General features: G+C 43.6%; 2 protein-coding genes across 2 annotated transcripts in view; both read right to left on the bottom strand.

The window, feature by feature from the left end:
• Window positions 1–1,968: 1,968 nt before the first annotated feature.
• On the bottom strand, window positions 1,969–17,459 carry EXOSC10 (exosome component 10). The gene is made up of 25 exons (XM_054394846.1): window positions 17,307–17,459; window positions 16,405–16,541; window positions 15,836–15,959; window positions 14,873–14,977; window positions 14,292–14,457; window positions 13,448–13,559; window positions 13,071–13,146; window positions 12,816–12,926; window positions 12,254–12,397; window positions 11,742–11,932; window positions 10,891–11,047; window positions 10,147–10,295; window positions 9,784–9,834; window positions 8,918–9,029; window positions 8,264–8,314; window positions 7,645–7,723; window positions 7,354–7,475; window positions 6,682–6,777; window positions 5,996–6,070; window positions 5,423–5,510; window positions 5,108–5,181; window positions 4,396–4,564; window positions 3,930–3,991; window positions 2,591–2,670; window positions 1,969–2,023 (listed from the first exon to the last, which is right to left on the bottom strand). Exons 1-25 carry the CDS (start codon window positions 17,457–17,459, stop codon window positions 1,993–1,995), a joined length of 2,715 nt encoding a protein of 904 aa, XP_054250821.1. The 3' UTR covers window positions 1,969–1,992.
• A 1,609-nt stretch (window positions 17,460–19,068) lies between these two features.
• The window catches only part of MTOR (mechanistic target of rapamycin kinase), a 60,013-nt gene continuing 51,484 nt past the window's right edge, over window positions 19,069–27,597 (bottom strand). Inside the window, exons 40-51 of the mRNA XM_054394963.1 lie at window positions 27,241–27,376; window positions 26,302–26,449; window positions 25,476–25,598; window positions 24,957–25,039; window positions 23,451–23,523; window positions 22,896–22,970; window positions 22,261–22,396; window positions 21,578–21,643; window positions 21,107–21,187; window positions 20,728–20,808; window positions 20,071–20,176; window positions 19,069–19,105 (exon numbers count right to left, since the gene is read on the bottom strand). Coding sequence (XP_054250938.1) covers window positions 19,090–19,105; window positions 20,071–20,176; window positions 20,728–20,808; window positions 21,107–21,187; window positions 21,578–21,643; window positions 22,261–22,396; window positions 22,896–22,970; window positions 23,451–23,523; window positions 24,957–25,039; window positions 25,476–25,598; window positions 26,302–26,449; window positions 27,241–27,376 — 1,124 coding nt within the window. The 3' untranslated portion in view covers window positions 19,069–19,089. The remainder of the gene's footprint in view (window positions 19,106–20,070; window positions 20,177–20,727; window positions 20,809–21,106; window positions 21,188–21,577; window positions 21,644–22,260; window positions 22,397–22,895; window positions 22,971–23,450; window positions 23,524–24,956; window positions 25,040–25,475; window positions 25,599–26,301; window positions 26,450–27,240; window positions 27,377–27,597) is intronic.

Here is a 27,597-nt window from a genome sequence, read left to right on the forward strand (position 1 = left end):
GCACGGCACGGCCCGGCCGGCTTCCCGCGCCACAGAGGCGGAGCCTGGGCGCAAGGCGAGAGGCTGCCACAGCGCCCGGCTGAGCTCCGCGGGCTGCAGATACGCTAGGGACCAAGAGCACTCCGAAACAAAGTCTCGTCTGCGTGTTTAAAAGGTTAGAGATTGGAAAAGCTGGCTCCGGTCTAGCGTTCGTTTCCCTCAGTGTGGAAGAGCTAACTTCGGGAGAAAGACCGAGGCTGTCCGAACCAGGTGGTTCCCCAATCGGATTCTGCACAGATCTTCACCACAGTTAAACAGTCGCAGATGATGGGGTCCTACTGCTACAACCCCATCTGACTCACAGCTGTAAGCAGGTGAACAAAGCACACGTGGATTTAGTAGTCATCTCTGTCAAACATCTTGAGACCCTGTGGCAGTAAGCCACAAGTCTTAAGGGAAAAGAGATTAAAATCAGGCTCATTCCTGAAACATCACCTTGCTTGGAACAAAGTAGCTGAATCCGAGTTAAAGAAACTAACGACATGACACTACCTCTGCAGCCAGCAGGGCTTTTTGTAAGCACTGCTCCTTCCCCAAGTCAGAACCAGTGAAGGTGGGGAAGCTGACAAGAATTGGCTGCTCCTGCAACTTAAAGGCAACTGCTGCTTAGCTGCTTCGTTTCAAATCCTTCTCCAACATCCAGCCCTGCAGGCAGGTTTTACAAGCAGAAAGGACCGCTGTTCTGCATCACAACACTGCTCACACCAAGATACCCAAGGAGGAAAAACCCTCTTCTGTTCCCTTCATCCCTCAGATATATAGGAAAAAACTGAAACAAACAAGCCCCCAACCTCCTCAGTCTTGAGAACAAAGCTTCAGGTTGGGATAGAGAAGGAAGTTTTGACTGCTACCCACTCAGTCCTTGCACCTGGCCTAGTGGTCAGAGAAGTAAATCCTGTCATTGCAAGCAGCAACAAGCCAGCATGGAATGGAAAATCCTAAGTCAGAAAAGGAAATCACAGATTAAAGACAAGGCTTTTGGGAAAGGAGCAAGGTCTGTTGCTCAGAACACCAACCAGTAATCCAGGAAGTAACTCTGGTGCCGACTTACCCCAGCTTCAAGCAAAGCCTCATCTCAGCCTGACCCTTCAGTCCTCCTGACTGGTAACTACAGTAGCTTTGCCAGCCTTCAGCTGTCAGCATTTAGAATAAGCTCTGCCACCCATGCATCCATCCATCCATGCAAGTACAGGCTGACACACTTTCTACAAAGGCTTCAGGATAACTCACTGTAGGTATTTAACTCCTGGACATGTTAGTACAGCTGTGCTGAGACTCAGCTGCAGCACAGAGCTTCACTGGCTTTCCCTAACCCAACACTGCACTATGCGTTTTTCATTTCTACCTAGCACTATAGCTTTCACTCTCTGACTTTACAGTCAAATCACTGGTGTCTGATTCAGAAAGCAGCATAAGCCTTTTTCTCCCTTTGCTTAAAAATACAAACACTGACAGGTAAACCCTCATTTTTCACATTACCTTGTCTTGTGCAAGATGAGCTGTGCAGTTCAGTCTGTAAGCAAGGTCTAACACAAAAGAGTCTGGCTTTATCTCCTCCTCAGGACTACTGGGGTTTGAGTCATATCTGCTGAATCTATTATTTTTATCCTGGCTTTAGATACCAAGAGGTTGCTCTCATACCCCACTGACATGCTGGATTTGAAGCAGCTCCAAGCAGCGACAAGTTTCACCTAACTGTGTTTGAGGACACAGGATAAACTTTCAAAATTAGAAACAAAGCAACATTCTGAGTGTAATTAGGAACCCCGCAATATGAATAGAATAAGTGATATGAATTTAGATGTTTTCCCTTTTGAAATAAAGGGATTTTAATGGCTTTAAAAAACATTTCTGTACAAAAACTGCTCAATGACCAGTGTTTTGCTTTCCTATGGTGACAATACTTCTGACTATTGTTCTGTTCAGCAACTCCCACAGGTCCTGCAACAGGAACTATCTCTTTGGCCAGTGGTGCTTGGAACCCCTGCAAAAGACAGTTACAGAAAGATGTTAACTTATGCTCTAAGTTCAAGACTGAAAACCTGTCCTAGATTACAGTGATCTGAGAAATGCTGATGATGCAGACAGCACCTTTCTCCCTCCAGTGCTGCCCTTATGAGTTGCTCTTTTAGGATAATACACAAGGATCACACCTAGTAAGCCACACTAAGTGTCTATTCAGAGCAAGAATGTTAGCATTTGGCAGTACTGATATTTATCTTCCTCCCAAGCTAGGCAAATGTTCTCCCCACCTCTACTTATCTTTGTGGCCAAAGAAAGCAACTCCCACATCTATTAACACAAACTTTTTCCTCAGCATTTCAAACCTTCCACCCAGACTTGTCTTTGATTGCATTAAGCCTGACTAGGCTTTTTTTTCCTCTTTCTTTTTTTTCCTCCTTTAAACTGACGTCAAGCCCTGATGCAACCTCTTCCCATTAAACATGTGCTTAAGCTCCCACAGCAATTGAGGACAATAGCTGTGCTCTGCCCATGGCTGCAGGGCACAGGTGTGACAATACTTCAGCAGAGGATCAGGCTGACAACCCACCGATCAGCTTTCCCCGCCAGGTACGACATGCTTCGGTTTCCAGACTGTTGAAGTTTGTTTGCTCCAGCTCCAGCAAATTTCTGCACAGAAAAAAAAACAACAAAAACCCAACACAGGCACAGTGAGGTACGTGCCAAAGACAGTATATTCCATGAGAATCATCTGCTCTCGCATCTCTCCACATTCCAGGACCACAGAGCACTTACACCAGGAGCTTTTTGGTTTAGGACTTCTTTATATGCACATGGACTGAATGCTTCTCAGTAAGTGCTCTTCCACTGGTTGAACCTTGAAGCACCTCTCACTGATGACAAACCTTACCCATCTAGACAAAAAGATCTGTCCAGGTTGTCCCCAGTTCACCCACTGGTTTCTTTTTTCCCTCCTGAAACAAGTTTGAGGTGACACAGCAAAGGGATTGCACAGGAAGCTGCTTCCTGCACTATCAGGCATAAACTTGTTCAGCTTATGAAATCTGACTTGTAGTGAGTATCCAAGATGGTCCCTGAGACCATTCGCCCTCCCTACAGAAAGGCAGCACACACAGGAGAGTTTGAAATGCAAGAAATGAGCTTCAGAACTTAAAATTAATGGTCAAGCTTTTGATGACCTCATGCATGGTCACACCAGCATCCAAATGCTCCATGCATGAGCACTGTGCATGGTATACATAGAAAGGTTTCGGTTCGAAGGGACCTTAAAGATCACCCAGTTCCAACCCTCCTGCCATGGACAAGGACACCTCCTACTAGACCAGGCTGCCCAAGGCCCCAGCCAACCTGGCTTTGAACAGCTTCCACAACTTCTCTGGGCAACCTATTCCAGTGCCTCACCACCCTCATGGGGAAGAATTTCATCCTCGTGTCTGATCTAAATCCAGTTTCTTCCAGTTTGAAGCCATCACCCCTCATCCTGTCACTCCATGCCTTTGTAAAAACTTAGTGCATCTCCAGCTCTCCTGTAGTCCACTTCAAATCCTGGAAGGATGCCCTAAGGTCTCCCTGGAGCTTTCTCTTCTTTGGGTTAAACAACCCCAATTCTCTCAGCCCGATTTTATAGGAGAGGTGCTCCAGCCTTCTTGGCCATCTTCATGGCCTCCTCTGGACCTGCTCTAAAAGTTCCATGTAGGAGGGGAACATGAGGGGTTTTAGAGTCTGAGGTGCCCCACAAAAGCTTTTCCTGAATGAAATCCCAAGTATGAGCTTGTGATTGAAGCTGCACCTCAGCACCAAGTGCTGTTAGGGAACATTCTGCAGAGCCAGAAGTCATCTGCCTTCATCCACAGCTGGATACCTGATATCGTAACACTTCTGTTCCTTCTTTCATGCCATGTCCCTACCTTGCCTGTGTAAGCTTGCTTGGCAGGATCAAATTGTGAAGACTGCTTCGATTTGCTGCTTCCTAAGGGAGAGAGGCAAGAAGCTGTCACTAAATTTTTCCGTAAAGAAAAGTACATTGCACAGTGTTCCTGTGTATCCCACACTCTAATTACCACAACAGTCTCTTAAGGGCAGGAGATGCTTCTGAATAGAAACTTGTTACAAAAGAGTCGAATCTCCTTTGCCTCCTAGTTCCTGGGATCCAATTAAACAGATGACTTTCTCTACAGAGAAAAGAAGCAAAATCCAAATCCACAATCCCCTCGACTGTACATTCCCCAAGTTAACTTCTTTTAGTATTACCCCAGTGTGAAGTAAGTGCTTTGTAACAGTTTGTGCTGCATTGGCACCTCCATTCACACACAGGGCTCAGCTGGCAACGTTTTCCACAGCCTGCAGCACTCCAGCAAGAGATGCAGATCTTACCTGCAAACACTTTGAAGTTGGACTTGCTGTAATCAAAGGGGGTGAACTGCTTCGGTGCTTCCAGCTCCTCTGCTTGCTGGGAGGCTTTGGGCCGTTTCTTCTCTTGTCTCGGCAACTCTGTTTCTGTTTCATTCATGGCTCTCTCCCTCTTCTTATTAGCTTGTTCCTGCTGTGAAAGCAGCCCACAGGACAGAAACAAGGGCAAATTCAGCAGAAGAGAATGAAACACCTCTGTGCAGGCACAGAAACACCAGCATGCAGATCAACTGCCTGATGGACCCAGGCCCCTGGGACAGCTGTTGCCCATGGCAGTCAGAACATGAGGAGAAATCACTCCACCCCAAACTGCTTATTTTCTCCTCACAGCAGGGACTTCTCAGACGAAAAGCCAAGTTGTCATTTCACAGGATAATAGAAAGCTGAGATCTGCTGTGGCCCCACAGGTGGATTTGGGGGACCCTAAGCAAGTGAGGAACAGAGAGGTGCAGCAGTGGAAAACATTCCCTACTGAAAATAGGGAGGGATGTGAAGACTTGCACAGCACAGTTGCTAGGGGTCTGCTGCTACGCACAGGGCAGAACCACAGAAAAACTGCTAACAAAAGATTGACATTTGGGTATTTCAGTGCTACAGGGCTCATGGTTTCATTCTGAACTATGCTAAAAAGGGTCAAAAGGGGCAAAGGCTGGAAATGGGGAACTCAGGGACATACCAAAGCTTGCTGACGAACAGACACAATGTTTTCTGTTGCTTCTTTATTCACCTTCTGTGCCTGGTCAGGAGCAGCTACAGAAACAAACAAGCATTACTGTAAAAGCAGGAGCAAGTTGGCCAGGAGCTTAGAACAAACAAGCAAACCACCCTGAAGCAAGTCTGAAACTAAACAGAGTACAATCAATCTTAAGTCAAACAATCTCATCTGTCAGGAATTCCATCATCTAAGGTTTCCTTGTAACTGGGAAACAACTGGTGTGTACTGGGAGAGGCAGACTGGCCAGTGCATTGAGGAAAGGAAGAATGACTGTACCTGACTGCTGGCCTGCTTTCTTTTTGGTTTCATCCTTGGACTTCTTCTGTACCTGTGTCTGACTCATCAACTTCCATCGATTGCTGATCTGCAATGATAAAAACAATTACCTGGGATCACTTTCTTTGAAGTTTTATGGCAAAAGAGAGTTTGTAAACTTGCTACCACACGCTGGTCTTAAGAGTACAAAAAGATCAAATTGGATTGTAAAAGAGATTAAGATCTGCTGCACCAGGTAAAGTAAACCCATGCACTTTAAAAGGTCTGAGCTATAAACAAGGCAGAGAACAAAGGCAGATACAGACTTCAGTAGCAGTCTGTAGCTTTGACAGACAGGGAATATGTACTGGAACAGGTCCAATCCCTGCATCTTCCAGGAATACGAATGCTACAGAAACAATGAACTACAGATCCAGAAAGATGTCAGGCTTCTGAAGGCTTACATTATTTTTCTAAGAATAATCCAAGGAGAAAAATAAATTTATTCTATATTGCTGAGGTTCCCAAAGGAAAATAATCTACTTATTTGCTTCTTTTGTACAAGTTGACAGGAAATTTTAGCACGAGTCTTACTTCATAAATTTTTGATGATGGGTCAAACTTTGCAGATTGTGAGACGTAGGCAGGATTCTGTTCTGAGGGCAGGTACTGTGGAGAGGATAAAAACCCATTTTGCTTTAAACACAGCACATGACATTTAGCTCACCACTAAAATGCTACTTTAAAATGCTCCAAATCAAGAAGTTTCTATTTAAGAAGCATTCAACAGACAGAATGAAAGGACGAAGTTACCACAGCTATGGCCAGGAGACACATTTGAGAAAAAAAAACAATTAAAAACCTGAGAAACCAAGCCCCAACCACACATCAGAAAAAGTGGTTCCTCGTAATTTGCCACTCCAAATCCATAACAAAGTATTCTATTGTTCTGCTGATTCATTAGGAGAGTAAAATCAGCTCACTAACTCTAGCCATACAGATGAAAATAGGATGCAAATTAAAAAACCCTCAAAGCTGATTAAAAACGGGCAACGAAAGGTCTGTTTACTATGTAGAAAAATATCCAAGAGGCATTTCAGTGAGTTGTGGAAACAAGTCCACACATGTGTGCTTTGCAAGGACTATCTCTGTTCCAGTAAGAAAGCAGCAGCTGGTGCTGTATCAAGCTCTTTTTGGATGTGTCTGGAACAGTATCTCAGAGCACTCTGCACTAGGGCAGTTTCTGAGTCCCACCAGAAATGTGTATTGGGAGCTTTTACCATTCTGAATGGATTTTCAAAGGACTCCATTATACGCTGAGCTTTCTGCTGGGCAGTGGTTAAAGGCTTCTCACTTCTTTCATCTTCATCACGTTCCTAAAAAAAATAAAAAGGAAGAAATAGTAACATGAATAATCTGGGGGTTCGGCTACTGCTGTTTCATGCAGGGTATTTCTCACTCTATCCAAAACTTCACTGAGGGCAGTAACTCTTCAGAGAGAAGTAATTAGCTTGCTGGTCTCTTAAAACTAGTTGACTTGGTTATGCTTGGCCATCTGCTTGACAGGAAGCCAGGATCATTACCACACATGTGGACGAGAGGAACTGGTCTCAAGTTGCACCAGGGGAGGTTTAGGTTGAACGTTAGGAGAAACTTCTTCACTGGAAGGGTTCTTAAACACTGGAACAGGTTTCCCTAAGGAAGGGGTTGAATCCCCATCCCCGGAGGTGTTTAAAAGGTACTGAGATGTGGTGCTAAAGGACATGGTTTAGAGTTAGAGAATGGTTGGACTTGATGATCTTAAAGGTCTTTTCCAACCAAAACAATTCGATAAGTCACCTCCCACCTTCCGATTCCTTGCACTACTTTCACAAGTTCTTACCACACTATTAAGTTATCTTTTCTAACACTCAAAAATGAAATATTGACTTCATCACAAACAGGTTGCTTACACTGAATATGCTGACAGTGGTGGTAGCAACAAGACATGTGGACTCTGGCTGAATATCCTGACCATCCATTGTCTTCTCACTGTCCGAAAAGAGACAACCATGTTCCAGAACTGGGGCAGACTCTACATGAAAAGGAGACAAAATTTTTGTTAGATGTATTTATTAGATATATTTTACTGGTCTTTTACGTAGTAAGATTTCACTGAAGGTGTCCTCAGGGCTGTTTATTTCTCCATGCCAGTGACATGATGTGGCTTTATTAGAAGAGTTTCTGGGTAATGTCCAAATTACCCAAGGCAGAGCTGTTCTGGATGCCATCCACAGGAACCCGGGAACTGTCATGTGGTCCAAAGAAGGTATTCTCCAGCTTCTGCAGAGATGCAAATGACAAACACCATTAATACACTCTCTATGAGTCTGTGTAAGTTTTGTGTAAGTTTTCACATACTGCAGAGACACATTAATGAAAATTCCAACAAAAGGGTGAAATTCAGAGACTGAACTAACCCAGCTCACCTGCCAGAGTACATTATATCTGGCAGCCAAAGGCTCTCTGTGCAGCACCCACTGGCTAATGGAAATGCTTTACTTCATACACACGAAGAAAGTAAATGAGCCAACCTTAAACACTCATCTGAATCTTCTCTTCTTACAGATCAGTCAACACAGACTAACACACACAACACTGTCCAGCAGCCAGACTGCTGATGACACCTTAAGTGCTGCTATATGGTGGTCTGTAAAGTACCAATTTACAGCTGGTAATAACAGAAAAATAACCTTAAGCTACAGTGGAGGGAGCTGTAAAATGGATGAGAGGAAATAACTTACTAGGAGCTAGAACTCTGCAGCATTTGTTTCTGAGTTTAAGGCTTATGTCATTAGGCAACAAGTATTAAGCAACCAGTACCTCAGGGCTGGTTAGAGGTGCTTTCTTCCTGATTCCAGAAGCAATCTCTGACTAGAAAGGGAGAGAAAGGTTAAGCCACTTAAATTCACTTGTCCTATGCCTTCTGTCAGTGCTTTCAACACATTTATTACAAGCTAGCATGCTAATAAAATTACATTTTCTTCTCCTGGAGTGTTTGCATATAGACATGCTTTAACACACACAGAGGAATGACACATTCATGCTCACAAATGGTTTTGTTTCACTGAAGGAGGAAGACTGCATTAATATCAACATGCTGACGATATATTTTAACTAATGAACCTCTCACACCTACAGGCATTTTTGCTTCACCACAGCTGTAAAAGATTTATGAATTCATTTACATGGCCAAAAAAATTCCACAAGGTCCAGTTCTTCCTCACATATCGAAATGTGATGTGCCTGTTCTCTCACTGCTCTGTTCTCCAGGAAACTACAATGTCTGTCAGCCAGTAGACAACAGACGGGCAATTAGTTGCAATATAGCTCTCTGATCTCCTACAGAACACTATATTCACAGTGTTCAAAAAGCAAACTTCAGCACACACATCACCACAGGTCACCATTTAGCTCCAGTCCCTGGCTTATGGAAAGCAAGTGATGAGTCTCTTGTGTGGTACAAGCTACTCCTACCTTGAGAAGAGGCATCTCCCGGGCCTGCTGAATGAGAAGATGCAATTCATTAATCTGCTGGCGAACTAGTGGTGGGATGGGATTACAGCAGGCAATGATGCCCTGGGGTTCTCTAAAAAGAGAGGAGAGAAATGCAGTGTGCTGTATTTATGGCCAGGTTAGGCATTTGCATTCAAAGGATGTACAACCAGATATAATCATGGTCCTAGCTCTGACAAAGAAAGGCAAGTCAGATTCATCTGTCAGAGTCTATTCTCTAATGAAAAATTCTGTACCAAGCCTGTGCAGAGAAGGAGAAACCATTAACTTAACTCTCCTCTCACTTACCTTCTCTGTGGTCTGCCTGTCCCCACCTTCGTTTCGTTCCTTGTTCAGTATTCATCTATGGAAGCCGAGCCCAGCAGTGGACTTGTGTTTAAAAATGCATTTTGATTATTCTCAAATATGGATGTTAGATGGTGAGTGCCAAGTTGTGTAAAATTGGGTGTTCTAAGGGATCTGCCCCTTCCCTCTGCCTCCCAGTTCCTTTAGGAACTGAAAATAGTCCAAATAAAGGCTATGAGGGAACTCATCCCTCTCTTGCTCTATAGTACCATAGGAATCTCAGGAGGACATGTGACATATAGCAACACAAAGGAATGTGTTTAGTAGTGGAATAAAATCAGAGAAAGATGTGTCCCAGAAGAAGTATGGAGCCTTATGAAGGGCTGTTGCTATTTATTTCTCTTCCAAACTGAACAACTATAGAGAAAAGCAGTACTGACAACTGGAAGGAAGGGACCAGCTGCAAAAGTAATGACACACTAGAAAACAACTCATGGGATATAAAAATCAAGTAAGACTCCTCAAGGGTGAGCAAAACTTACTTCGGCAGCTCCTCTGCTATCTTCAGTAGCATGTGATTTGGTAGCACATATCTACAACATAAAAAAGCAGAGTGAATCTAACACAATATTAAAAACTCTTACAAATACCTTCTGAGTGTTCAAGTCTGGCCCAATTACAAAGTCTGAAAAGTTAAAAGGAAATTAAGTGGGGCTGATACTTGTAAGAATTTACTGGCAATGTAACAGAATTTCTGTGTAAAAAGTAGCCTGAGGTTGTATATGATTAGTTCGTGCACTAATTTCTACAAGTAACAAAGTGGTTCCAGCTCAGGGCTGGGAGGGACACAACCCAAGAGACTCACTGAAGTATTAAGCCAGTGTCTCTAAGGACAGACTTCCTACCCTGTGCTCTCATCCTCTTGGCGTGCCATCTTGTCTCTCCATGCAAACAGCATCCTAAATGCTGCTAGCTGCTGTGTGTTGAGATGCTTTTTCTGCCTCCTGTACAGCTCAAGGTAGGATTCATCTGAAAAGAGGGGCTTGACGTATTTCTGGGCAGGAAAAAACAGAAACACTCACGATCAGTATCAGATTTGTGCTTTCCAGTTTGCCTTGCTTCACAGAGACAAAGTCTCACCTTGACAAATTAATTCAGGTATTACTTGTCTTTTACCCTAAAGCAGGAGCCTATAACTGAAAAACATACATTTCATCCATCTTTAGGGGAAGAGCACCTCCAGGAGCAGCTACAGTACCTTCAAGCTTCAGTACATTAGACAAGGCCTACTTTCAGAGACAATACGTTCCACAGACAATAGAATTATTTCATAACACAATTCCAGCTAGGCTTTGAACTTCTAGGAATATCCAGCAGAACTGGAAAGGTAACATGTCTCTTGGAAAAGATATACCTGAAAGCGTTGGGAGGTTGAGGAGTGCTAACATTCAAAAACCAGCAAGACAGCCTCTGAATCTGAGGCTTTTAGCTAGTGAAACAAGTGACTGCACACAACTGAGTCAGAGTTGATACAGCTGCTTTCAGACACAACCCTGTGCCTATGCAACAGAAGCAGAACAGGCCAATGACTTCTTGTTCCACTAAGCCTATCCTTTGACCCAGGTAATCCAACCAGGTTGACACTTCACCTTCAAGCAGATGTCTCTGCTGCGCTGCCACACCACCTGCAGCTGCATGGGCTGCTCGTTGCCTCTCTCCCACAGTGCCTCTCTCACTTTATCATAGATGTAGAGCAAGTAGTGGGTGTCATCACGGGCATAGCGAATCATCTCTGGTGGCAAAGGACTAGAGAAAGGGACAGAGTTACACTGAGATGTTCAGCTCTCCACCAGACTGCCACTTTCCTCTTGCAAGGCCTATTGGGGCAAACTGCACATAAACCACCCCAAGAACTAACATGAGAACATTTCTGTTTCCTCACTGAAGACTCTGGGTTGAGCAGCAGTAATGTCCTGTGCCCTCTGCAGCTCGGACAGCACCTTGTTTTTGTGCTGCAGAGCAGGACAGCTGTGGAGCTAAGTCAGGTGGCAGAACTGCTTGCAATGGTTATTTGTCAGAACTCTCATCCCTGCAGAGCCTACGTAAGTAGACCTGGGATCTCTGTGGAGTGCAGAGTCCATCTGCACAGCCAAGCTCACTGCTCGACCTGCTGCAGTGGGGGCTCTAGAGGAGCAAATACTGACTTTCTCCATAATACTGCAGTGATTAAACTCTGCTCCTAAGAAATGAGCTTCCAGAAGCTCTTCATTACTTAATCTTCCCTGACCTTCCCAAAAGAACCCATTTTCTAAAGAAACATTGGAAAAATGTATGACTTGCAAAAGAACTTAAAGCACAGCCAGGCAAATGCTGCGCTTGTTCACTCAGACTAAACTACAACTGTGGGGCTTGCAATTAGAAGCATGCTCCTGCTCTAAGAATACAAACAAGGGTAAGTGCTACCTTGCAGCTCCAGCCCACTAATGGGGTCAGTTTTTACCGTATCCTCCAGTCAGCCAGCTGGTACTGTTTGTCAGCATCAATATTGCAATACAGCTTTAGTAGGTGCTCCAAAGAATGCCTGCCAAGATTGAGGAGACGAGCGGCTTGGTGAGTATCAAACATGTTCACCAAGTACAAACCAAAGTCTTTTTGCAGCCACTCCACATCTGAATCAGCACCATGAAGGACCTTGAAAAGCAAAACAAATTGAGAATGGTATGAAGAAGATTTCTACTCCAGGCTAGCAGTGCAATGGTTTCATATTCCAGTGTCTAGGACCAAATTTGTTTTATCTCTGTCCTTCACTCTTAAGTGCAGAACTACTGCATGAGTGCATTTGGCAAGTATCTCCCCACTGAGACGGAGGAAACAGGCACACGAACAAATTACAATGAAAGCAGAGCCAAATGACCAGGACAGAGCATACAGTGTGTTTTTAACTATAACAAAGCTGAAACTAAGCAAAGAGAAAAGAATTCTGGGGGTGAAGGGGTGAGCTTGGCAGCTGACCTTCACAATTGCAGGGTCTGTGAAGGTCTCATTGAGAATGTTCATCTCGCTGCGCAGTTCCAGCGTGTCGATGATGAAGTCTTCTGTGCGGGTGGAAATCTGCATCAGGCATGTCAAGCCCAGGAAGCTCCTGTAGGAATGGTGCTGAAAACCAGGGAGGACAGGTGTAAGCTAGGATCTATTACAGAAGTAATGCTATAAACCAAACAGCACTCCAAATGAAGAAAGAAAAGAGGACTTCTTCAAGATAAAGACAATTGGATACGCAGGTTTGGGTTTTGCAGCTACTGACATGGCATAAAAAAACCATGGATGAACTGAAAGAAGATCAAATTCAGTATGAAGCATGCAGCCAGTACTACCACTGGAATCCTGTAATACTGACACAGGTTAATCCAACCTTGTAGATACTATCTGGCAGGTCAGTGGCATGAACTGCCTTTTCACGCCAGAAAGCACAACGAGCAGAAGAAAGAGAAGCCTACAAACAGACTAGAAGAATACAATGGTCTCCCAGGTACTGACAGTACACATGTGACTTCTGAACAGAAAATGTCATTACCTCCAAGTCCAGGGCAAATTCTTTACAGTTCATAAGCTTTTCATTTAGCTCTACCAGCTCATCCAGCGTGGTGACAAAATGACAGGGTGTTTCCTCCATGGGCCTGTACATCTGAAAGAGCAAACTATCAGGTACAGAATGTTCTCTATCAGTTCCCACCCCTGACTTCCACTCCCAACTCTGAGATTCAACAAGTACAGGGGTCTGTAAAGTTACTGCCATCTGCAGAAGGTTTCAATTAACATGGGCACCAACCTGGGGTTCTGGTTTCTTCAGAACTCCATCTGGTGGAGAAAAATGCTCCAGTTCGTACTGGTAAGGGTGAGCAAACCTGCCAAAATCAGGAAGACAGGCATAGATTAAATTTCAGTATTCTTCATGAGCACAGAGCACATCTCAGAGCTCAGAGACTTTTGAGAGCTATGTTCCCCTACTGAGCCAAAATGCTGTCTCTTTATAAGCAGAGGTTTAAAACAACTGCAGATGCCTACAGCAAATCACACACAACGTAGTGTGCAGGCACAAACACATACAGAGCTGTTACATGTGAATAGCATCAGCACAATGGGACCACACAAGTGCATGTCCACTAATGGAACTCCAAGCACCTGGCTGTCAGTTTAATTTCTTACATGTCTTGCTCAGTTTGCTGTGTCCTCTGCTGGTGTATGAAGTCTGCCAAAGCAGCTGGCACATCCAAGTCCTCAGGGCGCTCCTTTCGCTCCCGTCCACTTTTTGTGAGGGCTGAACAACCAATATGGAACAACTTGGTGGGGCCCCACACGTAACATGTTCTCAGCCTACTACTCTCTCCCCTCCACCCACCACAAGATCCTATTAGAATCATAAAGTATCAAAAACTTTTAACAATTGAGACCTGCAGCTTTTGCTGTCAGTGACAACTCAGTTACTAGGTTTTACCAGGCTGTTGTTAAGCAAGACACAAGGTGTTTTTGCTCATGAGCTTGGAAGGAGATTGAAAAACCTTCCAAAAAATCTTTCAGTCTTTTCCAGTTACTGAAAGCACAACCACATCAGTGCAGACTAAAGATGAATCACAGCAGAATGACATGTTGTTGAGCCAAAATGTTATGCTGGTGGCTTTGATAAAGCCCCCAAAGCAAAAGCAGGTCTGACCATAACCATGGGGCTTCAGCTGATGAGGTAGAAATATCTGTAAAGCCAACTAGTCCAGACCACTTCTGGTGCCAGAGTGACTCTCATCATGGGTGTTCAATGGTGGTAAAGAGAATCTGTTTGGAACAGATTATCTACTGTACACCAAGAACAAGATGCTGTCTGCTGACCTACCCTTGTTTATATGCATGCAAACAACAGTCACAGAGCTTACTACACCTGCATGGTCAACACCTCCTGATGGTGCTTGTTCTTAGTCACCCATTTCTCTTCTAGACTTTGAGGACAGATGAGCCAAAGACTCCTAAGAGGTTACCCAGCAAAACATAAACCCCTTACCTTGAGGCAAAGGTTTCAAAGCATTTGGCTTGATAAAAAGTTTAGGTACAAAGGGAGTGTTGGAATTGTCAATCTTCTCCCGAAACTTAAGCTGTGGCCGAGAGATGTTCTTGGCATGAAGCAGTCGGAAGGTTTCAGACTGAGTTCTCTTGTGGGAATCTCCTGCCTATTTCAAATAAAGGAAAACTAAAGGTAAAACTCAGGTTTCTTAATAGACATTAAGAGTTTCTTTTAACTCAGCCTGACCCAGCATTCAGAGGAATAAAGCAATAATCCAAACTCAAAACTATGGCACCCTTTGCACTAAATCCAGCACCTGAGAGTGAAAATTTTCTGAATCAGGATCCTAGATTCCTACAAATAAGCCAAAACAAGGCTGTTACGTGTGTGAATCTGAAATGGCAGCTGGAAGCACACAGACTCCAGAGGCAAATTTGAATAAACAGGGAAAGGAAAAAAAAGAGGAAAGAGGTTAGGCCATGTAAAAAACCTGACAGAATATTTAACTACTCAACTCCACTGGAAAATCAGTAGTGCCATTGCTCCAAGGAAACCCAGCAAACTGAGCTCTGAGGCCTCACCTTGCGGTTCCAGCTGGAAATGATGGTCTGGGGGGGCTGTAATCCAGCAGGGAGGATTGGTTGCTGGTTTTTGTTCACTCCTGCTGCTTCATCCAATAAAATACCCTAAATTGCAGAAAAGTGAGGTGAAAACCAAGCACCTGTTAAATTACTTTGGTCAGCCACTCTAGCTAGACTGAATAAAGTCACACACACAGGTAGATACCTCCACTGTCACTACACCAAATTCTGTGGCAGCCCAACCATTCTCTAAGTCTACCAAGTCTGGTGCTAAACCATGTCCCTTGGCACCACATCTCTGTGTCTTGTAAACACTTACAGAATCATAGAATGCACTGATTGGAAGGGATCTCTAAAGGTTATCTAGTCCAACCCCCCTGCAGTAATCAGGGACACCCCCAACTAGATTAGGTTGCTCAGAGTCCCATCAAGTTTGATACTTTCGATGTCTCCAGGGATGGGATCTCTGCCACCTTCACAGGAAATCTGCTCCAGTGTTCCACCACCCTCATAGTAAAGAACTTGCTGTCCAATCTAAACCTGCCCTTCTCTAGTTTAAAACCATTGTGCCTTGTCCTGCTGATTCCAGGGATGGGGACTCAACCACCTCTCTGGGTAGCCTATTTCAGTGAGAATCCATTAATTGAAGAACTTTATTCTACGATCCAATCTGAACCTCCTCTGGTAAAACTTCAGGCCACTTCCTCAAGTTTGTGAGGCTCTTGTGCCAAACTGTATTTGGTTTCCTCACAAGTCATATATTACCTCCCTCCCCTTTAGACCATAATCCATCTGCTTTAGCTTCTGTGCTCCCTGCCCCAGTACATGAAAACATTTTTTTAAATAAAAAGAAAAACCACCAGAGCACAGAAATACTAAATATAATGTGAAAACACTGATGAAATTCTGCCAATGAAAAGTAATTTGTGGTAACCAAACAGCACCCAGAAATAATCTGCTTACCACTCTTTCAAGAATTACATCATTGGAGTCAACCAGCATATCAAATTTATCTTCCAGTTCTGTCACCTTGCTGCGATCTTTCAGGTGGCTGCGACAGCCATGGTATTGCATCACTTTGGTCATGCTTGCAAGAGAGCAGAAGAGCTATTAGAGATTTGAAAGCAGGCATACTGAATGCTAAGCCATCCAATTCCCTTCAACTTTCTACATCTTCAGTGTTTAAATAAAATGCAGTACCTAGAGCTGACAGTACACAAGTAGCCAACAGCAGAAACACTACTACAGCATTAAATTACTAATTTCTTACTAGCCATGTGACTTTTAAAATAGATAGCCTAATGTGCTTTTTATCAGCCTCTGCTCTCTGCACAGCTCTTTCTCCAAAGCATTATACAAAGCCCTCTTCTAAAACTGTTAAACTGTCAAGTGCTAGAAAACGAGCCAAAATTAGGTATGTGAAATAAAACACCTAATCTACAGCAATTGTAGAGGCTCTAAAGAACAGTGCTACCTTCTGGTTTGGATTGGAAGCCATTAGCAAGGACCCAGAGCTTCAAGAGAATCCTTACCAGTGAAGGAGGCGATCACCCTGACTTTCACAGTATGCCCGGAAGCCAGGGAAGCTTCGGTAGAAGTCGTACTCATCACCAGGCTGAGGAATCCCATTAGATGCCTTTGTTGCAGCTACCACTGTGCCAAGAGCATACTGTACAAGGATACTGTGTTATTACCGTTTGTTTGCTCTCTTGTTCCTCTGTTTACCCAGGATGGCATTTGGTAGAAATGCATTTTGCCTTGTGTTTAACCTGTGTGGTTCTAACGTCATGGGGCTTTCAAACATGAGTATGAGTAGGTTCATAGTCATTTTGTTCACACTGTCTATTTAGAGACCTTTAAAACAATAGTAGGCTAATAATAAGGCCTAAAAATCAGTCTAGTACTCGAGGACCAAAAGAAAGCTTGTTAAACCAGCAAGAACACCGACAATCACTTTATTAACAAAACCCACCCCTGCCATGCTCCCTGCTCGAGAAGTACCGTGCGTTCCCTCTCTTGGAAACAGCGGTGTGCACAGGTGAAACACAGCACTGGCGGTGTTGAAATATAGAGGCCATGCCCATCGCCACGCGTCCAGCAACGGCACTCGTTTCAAAGACTCGGGCCGGGGAGGCGGAAAACCCCAATCAGGGACGATGCGCTCCCGAACCCGTGACAAGAGGCCCAAGCCCCGGGCAACATCGGGCTCCAAGCAGCCGATCTGCCTCCTGGCCCTCGTGGCAGCGGCCCGAACCCTCCCTGCCATCCCCTTCCATGAGCGGTTCCTCTCGGGGGGTACCTTCCCTAGGGGGTACCTCAGGCACCCCCATAGAACAGAACTACAGCTCCCGGCATGCCCCGGGCCGCCCACGGCCCGCCGGGAGCGGTAGTGCTCAACGCCCGCCCCGCTCCCACGGGCCCCGTCGCCGCGCACCTTGACGAAGGCGTCAGCATCGTCGAAACCAAGCAGCACCGCGGCCGTGCTGCCGGCCTCCGCGGGTCGCCCCGCCGCTCCGCAGCCCCCATCCTGCCCCGCTGGGCTCTCCGCCGCCGTGTCGCCGCTCTCCCCACCGGCGGCGGCCGCCATCTTGTCCCCGCAGCCACGCGACACTCAGACGTTATCGCGAGAACTAGACAGTGGGGGGGCGGGAGGAGCGCGCCAGGGCTACCATCTAGCGCCCCCAGGCGGCGTGGCGGAACAAGTCTCTGGGTGAGCAGAAATGAGGGAGGGGGCGCTGAGGGACGCCCCTCAAGGTTTAAAAGGGTCCCACTTCCCACACAGCACCCAACAGCGTGGCCCAGCGACTGCCTATTGAGCACTCTCCATGACAGTCACACCAGTGCCTGGAAAGCGGCCAAAGCCCCTGACTGCCACTGCCAGTTCCCATTTTTGGGGTGCAGTACTGGGACAAGTTGCTAGGGGAGCGCATGGAACCCCAGTGGGGACAGTGGCACACTCCCCACTAGCCCTTAAGCTGTGGCTGTGACCCTGAGACCAGGAAAACTGATGTTCTTACCGTGTGGATGATGTCACATCTGCTGGAAACTAAAATGTAGGGGCTGACTTCAGTCAGTCCTGGTTAATTTTGTCTCCAGCTGCTATCAGAAGGGAAATAGAGCCAACCACCTGAACTGGTGTGGAAAAAGACAAGTCAAATCCACGGCAACTGGAAACTATTTTAATTAATAAAATTCTTAATCTGCTTCCCAGGGAATACTTAAGAATAAACAAAACTGCAGGCAAAATGTTAACATTTTGGTGTAATTTATTGGCACAAAAATATTCAAATACAACATGGCATCTAAACATGGCTACTCTGTTGTATTTTGTGCATTGTTTTTAATATGTTTTAATTCATAAATCATGACTTTATTTTCACACATGTTTAACAGCCATTCCTTCCCATTTCAAGTTACGACCAGTTCTACCCCCATCTGCCTCCTATGCCAAGTACTAACTTCCCCTAGTTATTTCCTAGTACAGCTTTTTAATCCTGACACAGGGAAAGCTTTCAAATGGTATTTCATTTGTACCCTGCATTCAGTTTGCCACCAATCAATCAGTACAGAGGCACCTGACTTAGCCCAAGGACTTCAGTTCTGGATCTGCTCCCATATTATGAGCCAGTCTGGAGGCACAACTCCTGCACGGCTATAATGAGCAGATATACAGCTGCCAATTTTGGGGCAAGAATCGAGTTTGAAAACAAGGTAACATGATGAAACAATGGTAATATTCTGCCTCACTTCTTTTTCTTTCTCATTATCCAGCTTACCTCCTGAATGAAGCCTCCTGCACAATTGCACTGAGCTCACTGCAGCCACACCAACAGGACTGACCAGGGCAATAATTAATCTGCAAACGACTTAGTTACATTGCAAAGGAAGTCAAAACCCGTATATTGTTATTTTCAATGGATCACCAGCTCCCCAAAGACCAAGTGGAACCGTAGATATCTGTGGTACAATCAGTCTTCACTGTCCTGGAAACCCACATCAAGTGTTGTGTTTCAGACAGCTTTGTGTTTTTTTCCAACAGCAGCTATACATTGGCTTACACCAACTTTTAATATACAATAACTCTTTTCATTTACATTGCAAAATATTTGACAAGGGCTGTATTTCAGTCCAATGTTCAGTTTGTGTTTGTAGAAGAGCAAGTTTGGAGTGCAAAAGCCTCCAGAATAAAAGACTTGTGGATACTTTGGAATCTTCTGTTACCAGAAAGGACACCTAAGGAAAATAAAGACATTGTAGTAATGCTGACTTGCATAGAGTTTCACAAAGGCAACACTGAGAAGGCCTGGGGTTCCCTACTAACTAGGCACTCTTTCAGTGCAGGAAAAGTTGACAGATGATCTCTCAGAGTCACAGAATACTAGGAATTGGAAGGGACCTCAAAAAATCCAAAGCAGGATCACATCCAGGTGGATTTTGAATTCTCAATTGAAGGAGACTCCACAACCTCTCTGGGAAACTTGCTCCAGGGCTCTGTCACACTCACATCACTGAGCAGAGCTTGGCTCCATCCTCCTGACACTGCCCTTCACATCTTTATCAAGATGAATGAGGTCACCCCTCAGGGTACTCTGCTCCATGCTGAAGCTCCAAGGTCCCTCAGTCTTTTCTCACAACGGAGATTTTTCCACTCAATCATCTTTGTGGCTCTGTGCTGGACACTTTCAAGCAGTTCCCTGAGGTCCTTCTTGAACTGAGGGGCCCAGAACTGGACACAATATTCCAGATGTGCCTTCAGCAGGGCAGAGTAGAGGGGGAGCTTCTACTCTGACCTACTAACCACAGGCCACAAGGGCACATTGCTGGCTCATGAAGAAGAATTTCCATGTTTTTTTCCAGCTAATTAATGTTTAAAAGTGCTGAAAAGATTCGTTTTCTTAAGCATAGTCCGAAGTTGGCTAACTCTCCATGTGACAAACATGTGGGGCTTCACTTACTGCAAACGCTCAAAATTTTGAAGCTGATTGTGGTTTAAATGCTCTGAAGTCCCTGACACTACTTATCACAACTTTCCTCCAGAAGACTGTCTATAGGATCTGTCACAGGCTTGCCAGAGCAGATGCAACACATGGTAGTGCTCCTACACATCCCTAACCACACAAGTGCCATTTTCCTTGGCTGTTCTCTGCTCAGATTATTCAGAGAAGAATTTTTCAAGGTTATTTGAATGACAAACTCACCATCCAATGTAGCACTGGCATAGATTCTCATGAGAAGTAGCTTGCTTAATGAGCAGTTCTACTTGTGTGGGTACATCGAGAGTTTCATCATGAGAGAAGTCTCGACCTTTGAAATGAAAGGAAGTGGAAAAAACTATAAATGGAAGTCACAAATCATATAACGTAACTTGCTCTGGGTAGCAAGTTAAGGACTGAGAAGACTTTTAACTACCCTTCCCTTTTCCAAACACAGGGAACCTCTAAAGGCATTCATAGCCCAGAACTTGGTTTTCCCTATTTTTATGATTTCTTCCTTTTATATTCTCCAAACAATGGATAAACCAACAACAGACAAATCTCTAGTAGCCGGAATCTTGGTCCTAATCCCTTCAAATATATTATTTGGCAGGTGGAGGACAGTTCCTTATAAACTTTAATAACTAAAGGCTACAATCGTAAAGCATTAAAATAGAAATGCAACTTCCACTAAAAAGCTAAAAAATGCAAAAAAGAAGCCTGATCAGTTACAAACACTTCTGTACTTCATATATCAAGCTCCTTTGTCTCTGAATGCAGAATGTGTTGAGTTCAAGGATTAACAAGAAATACAAACACTAGAACTGGTGCTAAGCCATCTTGTCAGATTTTCATCTTACAGAAACATCAAAACATGCTCACCAGTGAGCTTGTCTCGAACCCTGTTGATGATTTGAATTGCCTTCTTGTTTAGAGCTTCTGGCTTCACCAGACCATCTCCTACTAAAAGACAGAAGGGAAAAAGAGAATTAGAACTTCATCTGAACAATAAAAGCATTGGTACTGCTGTTACATTTGCCCCTCCCAAATATCACAAACACCATTTTTAGCGCAAATCCAGTTACCAGTACATTTTCTGTCACCTTGTTTGGAGTTGAAAACACATATTAATTATATTCCTCATTTAAGATGACAAAGAAGTGCATCTGTCCCACCTCAGGTAATTGTATCTGGATGACAATGAAATTGTCTGATCGAAGAATCATTTCTCCATCAGTATAGAAACAACAAGGAAACTTACTGAAGGAATGGATAGATTCAGGCACTGTGGTCCCAGTTTTCTTATGGGCTGTCTCACCCAATTCCACACTGTCCAGCATTTCTGTTGAAAAAAGCATGAAAATGGAAAAGCTCAAATGTGAAGCTGAAAAGCAGATAAAGCCAACAACTGTTAAGATTCAACAGAAAGCTCTCAATGTTCAGATGAATCCTTGAAGGTTTTGCACACTAATATTTGGTAGCTCAATAAATCATTATAATTTATCAATTATATCTTGGATTATCTCAGTTCCTATGTACTCCAGAGGGGTGTTAATATAACAGTAAAGCAGTGTCTGCTTTTTGAGCCACTTCCAGCCCTAAACCTATTAACAATGAGCTGTTTATCAGCCTGCTTTTGAGAAGGGGATGGAAAATATCTACCCAGTGTTGTGGACTGCTAGAAAAATCCCACTCCAAACAATCCATGGCATACATCATCTTTTCTACTCACCTACTGACTGACTAGCTGAGTAGGAGTCTGTTCTTGTTCGTGAGCGCTTATTGCCCTTTGTATTTGCTGCAAGAAAATAAAGAGTTGAAAAGTATGAACCGGAGTTTCAGTGTTTCACAGCAAGTGTCCACAAACAACACAGATTTGACTGCCTTTCTCCAGATTTTATGTCACCTGATAATAGCTTTCAGTCTCCTGATGACAAGGAACACAAAAGCAAGCCAAGTACTTTTGCCTATACCTTAGTCCTATGTGTAAGGGTGAAAGGGTTTTAACCACAGATTCACAGATTGCACTGGACTGGAAGGGACCCTCAAAGGTCATCTTGTCCAACGCTGACTGCAGGGACACCTCTAACTAGATCAGGCTTCCCAGGGCCACAGGAAGTCTGATCTTGAACGTCTCCAATGACAGGGCCTCAACCACATCCTGGGGAAACCTGTTCCAGTATTTTACCTCTCCTGATGTTCAACCCAAATCTACCCTGCTCCAGTTTCAAACCATTGCCCTTTGTCCTACTGCTGCAAACCCTTCTAAACCACTGTGGTAAATTCACATGACAATCCCTAAAGCAGTGTGCATGCAGAAAGAGCATCTGCAGATGAATAGATTTCAGGCTTCTGCATTTCTGGTTTGAAATCAAAGTGATTAGTCTCTCACTGTCACTGCTCAGAATCACTTACTGTCCATGAGCCTCCAGTTCAGTAAGGGATCATACACAAAGGCTTCAAGCACAGCCATGACACTGTCCTTATGCTCACGCAGGACTTCCATCACAGTGTGACAGGTGATTCTGTAATTGCCATCGAGGCCTGTCACCTTCAGAAGAGAAAGGAGTGAATCAACCATGCTGCTTTGCTCACTGTGCAACTCCAACCCTAACATTCAGGGAGCAGGATGTGCTTGTGCTCTGAACTGGAATTCTCAATGCTTTGTTCAGTTACAGAACAAGACTGATGCCCATTAAGAGCTAAGAAGCTTTCTTCTGACGTTAAGATGATCTTGTGAAGTCCTAGGCCATTGGCCGTGTCTGCTTGATGCAAACACCTATTTGAAATGAGGAAACTAAGGAAGGCCTACAAAACTGGAGGGATTTCAGGAGTTTTCACATCAATGAAAACGTTGCTCTTGACTGTACTGTATGGTAAAGATCACAGGAGATATTTTAACTTACAGAAAACACAGCTGCAATATCAATACCTTTGTTTCTTACAGGAGTGGTTATGTTTAGCCACAACAGAAAATATAGGAAAACCAGAGAAATTGGTGCCATTTTCCCTGGGAACAATCCCCTTCATGTTAAAGAGGGGATGCTTACCTCCATAGCATTTGTCAGCATTCTTGTTAACCTAAATGGAATCTTCTCAGGGAACTTTTCTCTTGTCATTGCCACCTAAACACATGAGGATGGAAAATAAGTAAATTAATAGCTGATTTATTATTTAAGAGTTAAAAAGTATTGGCCTCTTTTTTTTTTTTTGCTACCACCTTAAAGGTTGTATTCAGAAATAATATAGGAGATATAGGAAATAAAATCCCAGCTTTATATTCCTCAGTTTCCACAAATTTGTGGGAAATCCAGATACTTAACATGATAACAGAGGGAAAACTCAAGTGTGTGCTCAGTTGCTAGTGTCCAATAACAGAGGTTGCCTATCAGCAAATTGCCCCAAGAAATTTTATTGGCCTGTTGCAGTGGTTAACTAATGATCAAGAACATGCCTGGAGATAAAATTAAGCCCAAAACAGAGCCAAAAGACTTGGCCACGATCACACTCAAAGGACAGTTTGTCCTGGTTTATAGATCCATTTCTGTTCTACTAGAAAATGTGAACTATTACAGGAAATTCAATGTCCAAATACAAAGATTTACCTCAAAACAGTCCCCAAAGTCGATATGCAGGATCTTTCCACTCAGCCTGTCTAGCATCAGATTGGATGGGTGTCTTTGAGAGAGAACAGTGACAGAGCATTATAAAACCCAAAGTAAATCACAGCAGCTCCAGTCTGATATTTATCTTCATGAACAAGAAGAGTCAGTGACAGCTTGTCTGAGATCTTCAATCTCAGGGTGAACAGAATAGCTTCCTGACAGTGAATCTATCACATTATTTTTGTAATTACCTCTCAGGAGCTAGAGATCTGCTCACCTTGGAAGACAAACAACCTATTGGAGCAGAGCCATCAGTACATTTCTTGGATATGAACATTTATTTTTTGGTTAGGATAAATTCTTCTACTTGTTTTATACTTTTTCTATTCAGTATAGAAAAAGGTAATGATTCATAAATCACTACAGGTGAAGTAATGCAAATTGGATTTACCACCAGAAGACAAGAGAATCAATCCCGACTAGCAGAACTATGATGCTGTTGTTTGTGCTGACCTGTTCCAGTTTTGGTTTAATTCAATTTTCAAAGGTTTATCATTTCATTATAAAGACCTTTAAGTTCAGGAATAAAAGCTTTCCTTATGGAAAGGGTTTAGCTGTTTTTGCCTTACAAGCCTTTAATCTAAAAATGTTGTCTCCAGAAGTAGTTTGGAAGTTATGATGTGCCCTTTTGACAGTGAGCCACATATTAAATCAGAGATTTGCTCATTTTATCTTCCCCCCCCATTATTTGCCCAGTCCATTTGGATTGTACATATTTCCCTCCAGAGTATGTCTGCATTACAGACCAGAAAAAGCAGCATGTCAAGTAATAGTTAAACCAATATTAACTTTCGTTTGTTTCCAGTCTAGAGCAGTCTTTGAGGACTTCACGTGTCTCTGCCAACTGCTCTGAGCATGCATAGCACTGGAGGTTCCTGCTTCACAGACCAAATGCCCATCAGGTGAAAAAGTATGCAAAATAAGTTACTGAATCAGAAGGTCTCCGCCACTAAGTACTTCCTGAATTTCTTTTTGCCACTTCAGGGAACAAAAGCTGATACTTGATCATGGTGCTTCTTCCTTCCCTCCCCAAAAAGCTGGATGTGAGTGTAGAACCCTAACAGACTTTGCAAAAAACTTGTCATCTCGTATGCATGAAGCACACAAACCCACATAGATTGGTGGCCAAAGCCAACAATATTTGTTTTATAGAATGGATGGAGAAAGATTTTCCATTCTGCTGAGTGAAAGGAAAGGACAAAATCAGAACTCTGAAGTAATTCTCTGAGTATTCCTCTCAAAAAGGAGGAAACTCTTAATTTGTACTTGATACACAAACGCTATACTTCATGCTTGCAGTGCATAATTATGTCCCGAAGGATGCCATCATTACAAATCCACAATAGTAATGAAGGATGTGATCAGAAGAACAGATCCAAGGAGTTAATAGACAGGCCTACAGAGTCTGTGCTTTCACTGAAAAGAAACCTTTGCAATTGCACTTACCTGTCCCCAAGGCCCAAAATGTACCCAACCATTGACATCACAGCTAGTGAACGAGTGTAGTTTGTTCTTCTGTCAAACCAGACCTACAAGTGGAGACAAACCTGAAGCAGTCAGGCAGACATGCTGCATGTTTCAGCTTATATTGTAATTTATACACCAGCACTTCCAAAACTGTGAGTGGCTTAGGTTCAATATGCTCTATAGCCTGAGGGGGTTCAGACATCCTCTGGTGATGTCTGAGGCATTAAGAGAGCGTAATGAGGCTCCTGCTTTTTTCCCCCTCTATGCCCAGTATATGGAGCACACTCTGCAGTCTCAGGCTTTGCACTGCACTTCAGCAGTCACTGTGATCTGAGCCTTTTAATGCCCCTTTTGAGGGGACACGTGTGGATACACGTTCAGCAGTGATCCATCTGGAGTCTATGATGAGTAAACACCATCTCCCTCTCCCTCTATAGAGAAGGCAATTCCACATTTTGCTGCCTGCCAAACACAAGCCATTATATGAGCTGAACTCACCTCTGAGCTTGGGCTTTTCAACCACAGCAGTTTGGCAAGGTCATCCCCAGCTGTGTTGTTGACAGCATGTTCAAATACTTCTACTTTCTGCATCAGAGTCAGGTGGTCATAATCTGGAGCCATCTACAATGGAGAAGTGACAGTCAGAAACTGAACAAAGCCTCCAGGAATCCCAACTTGTACCATGAGAAACAAGAACCACAATAAAATTTGTATCAACTTTAGAATGAAGCTATTAGTAGGCTGACCAGTATGTTCCCAAACTCAGTGAGATGACCATCCAAAAGTGACAAAAGAAGTAATTTAAAATGGTTAGCAAATGATTTAGCAACCACAAAGTACTCCATAGCCATATTTAATTAGAATACTGTGAAGTAAATATGTTTCAAACCCCATTATCCAAGTAAGTCTTCATGGTTGGCACACACTTTCCTTTTTGGCAGCCAGCTCCAATTTTTCTAGTAATGTTCAGTTTCTCCAGTCTGTCTAATTTTGGCCCTGTTGCTTAGACACAATATTCGTAGATGCCAGCAGCATGGCACCTTGTATAAGCCACAGCATAAGCACACAAAATTCCAAACACATTTTAGTCACCAGATGGTAACAACTTGCTGCAAAAAAGAAATGAGAAACAAATAAACGTGTGGCCAATTTTACCTCTTGGTAGCATTTTGTAACTCCTATCTGATATTTTTGCATTTATTACTGGTACCAATCACAACCAGAGAACAGGCAGTTTGCTGCTGTGCACATTATTCTTCATTAAGACACCGGAGTCCAAAAAGAATGTACCCAAAAGTGGCAGCTTTAAAGCTCTGTCCTTTACCCTCAGCATGATGCGATGCTCAATGTTGAGCAGGATCTTCTTCTTCTCCCTGTAGTCTCTGATGAGTGCATGCAGGGTGTCACAGTGGGGCACCCAACCAATCAAGCCTGAATTTGTAGAGAGGGGAATGACAGCATATCTCTGGATGCTACAGGAAAAACAAAAAAAGAAAAGGAGAACCAGAGCTTAAATTGTATGTTGTGAATAATTACATTTTGAGATGCTTAAAACAACTACTACTAATTCTGACTCTGACCCAAAATTCTCTCTTCAGTAGTTGCCCTGCTTTTCTTCCTTTCAAAGAGATCTGAAGCATCCACTGGGATAGGCTGCTGCCAGATAACCTACAGACGTTGTCAGAGCTTACATGGCTTTCACTGCTTTCAGCAGGTACAAGTTAAGTCACCCACGTTGATCTATTATTTGCACATGACATTTGATATGTTCACACTTGAAAGACACTGTACAGAACTGCAGTGACTATTCACCAACCTATTTAGTGACTACAGTAAAAAAACCTCCAGAACATAAAAATCTGTTCTCAGACTCCTAAGACAGTGCTCAAGCTATCCTGAAACAGGAGTTGCCTCAAAGACCATAGTTACCAAATGGAGCTTCAATTAAATAAAACAAATGATCTTTCCAGGATCCCTTTTGTCCAAGTTTGAATTCTAAAAATGAGGACATTTGTTTCTTTTTGGTTTTGTAGGTGTTAGTTTTGTTGGTTGGTTGGTTGATGTTGTGAGGGTATTTTTTTTTCTGGGGATGGGAGGTGGCGGTGATGGTGGGTTTTTTTGTTTTTGTTTTTAAATTAACTTAGTTCCAAGACTTACCATTTCCTGACAAACCAGCTGCTTGTGCCAAGAGTTACTTGGAAACTGCACCTGTCTAGGGAGTCACTGTGCACAAGCACCTTCAGTGATTATTCACAAGAGGTACCTGAGGTTTTTCCGAAGAGAAGTTGGGTCATTTGCTAGCAGAGTGTTGACCAACCCAAAAAGCTGCATCACTCTTTCATCTTGGCGAAGGTCTTCATGACCTTTCAGAAGGAATACAAACTCATGCCCATTGCTTCCTGTGAAAGAATTAACACACATAGAGATTTACCCTTGTTGAACAAACAGATGAGAACAAGCACACATGGCATCCAGCACTGGAAAGTGTGGCAAACTGACCAGACCACTACGAAACACCTCACTTGAAAGAGGATGTTGCAGAGGTTTTACTACCTTGTCAATATGCAGTTTGACCTAAAAGCAACAATTGTTTAAATGGTAGAATAGCTGAGAGCAAACT

Source organism: Indicator indicator, chromosome 32 (genome assembly GCF_027791375.1).
Source record: "Indicator indicator isolate 239-I01 chromosome 32, UM_Iind_1.1, whole genome shotgun sequence".
Classification (NCBI taxonomy): Eukaryota; Metazoa; Chordata; class Aves; order Piciformes; family Indicatoridae; genus Indicator; species Indicator indicator.

Bases quoted from the DNA above. Each gene is read 5' to 3' on its own strand.
- EXOSC10 (XM_054394846.1), bottom strand. From the start codon at position 17,459: ATGGCGGCCGCCGCCGGTGGGGAGAGCGGCGACACGGCGGCGGAGAGC. The intron at 15,960-16,404 runs GTAAGGATTCTC...CTCTCTTGCAAG, and splicing joins GGTGATCGCCTCCTTCACTG to CATGACCAAAGTGATGCAAT. The intron at 5,511-5,995 runs GTAAGACTCGTG...TTATCATTGCAG, and splicing joins CATCATCAAAAATTTATGAA to ATCAGCAATCGATGGAAGTT.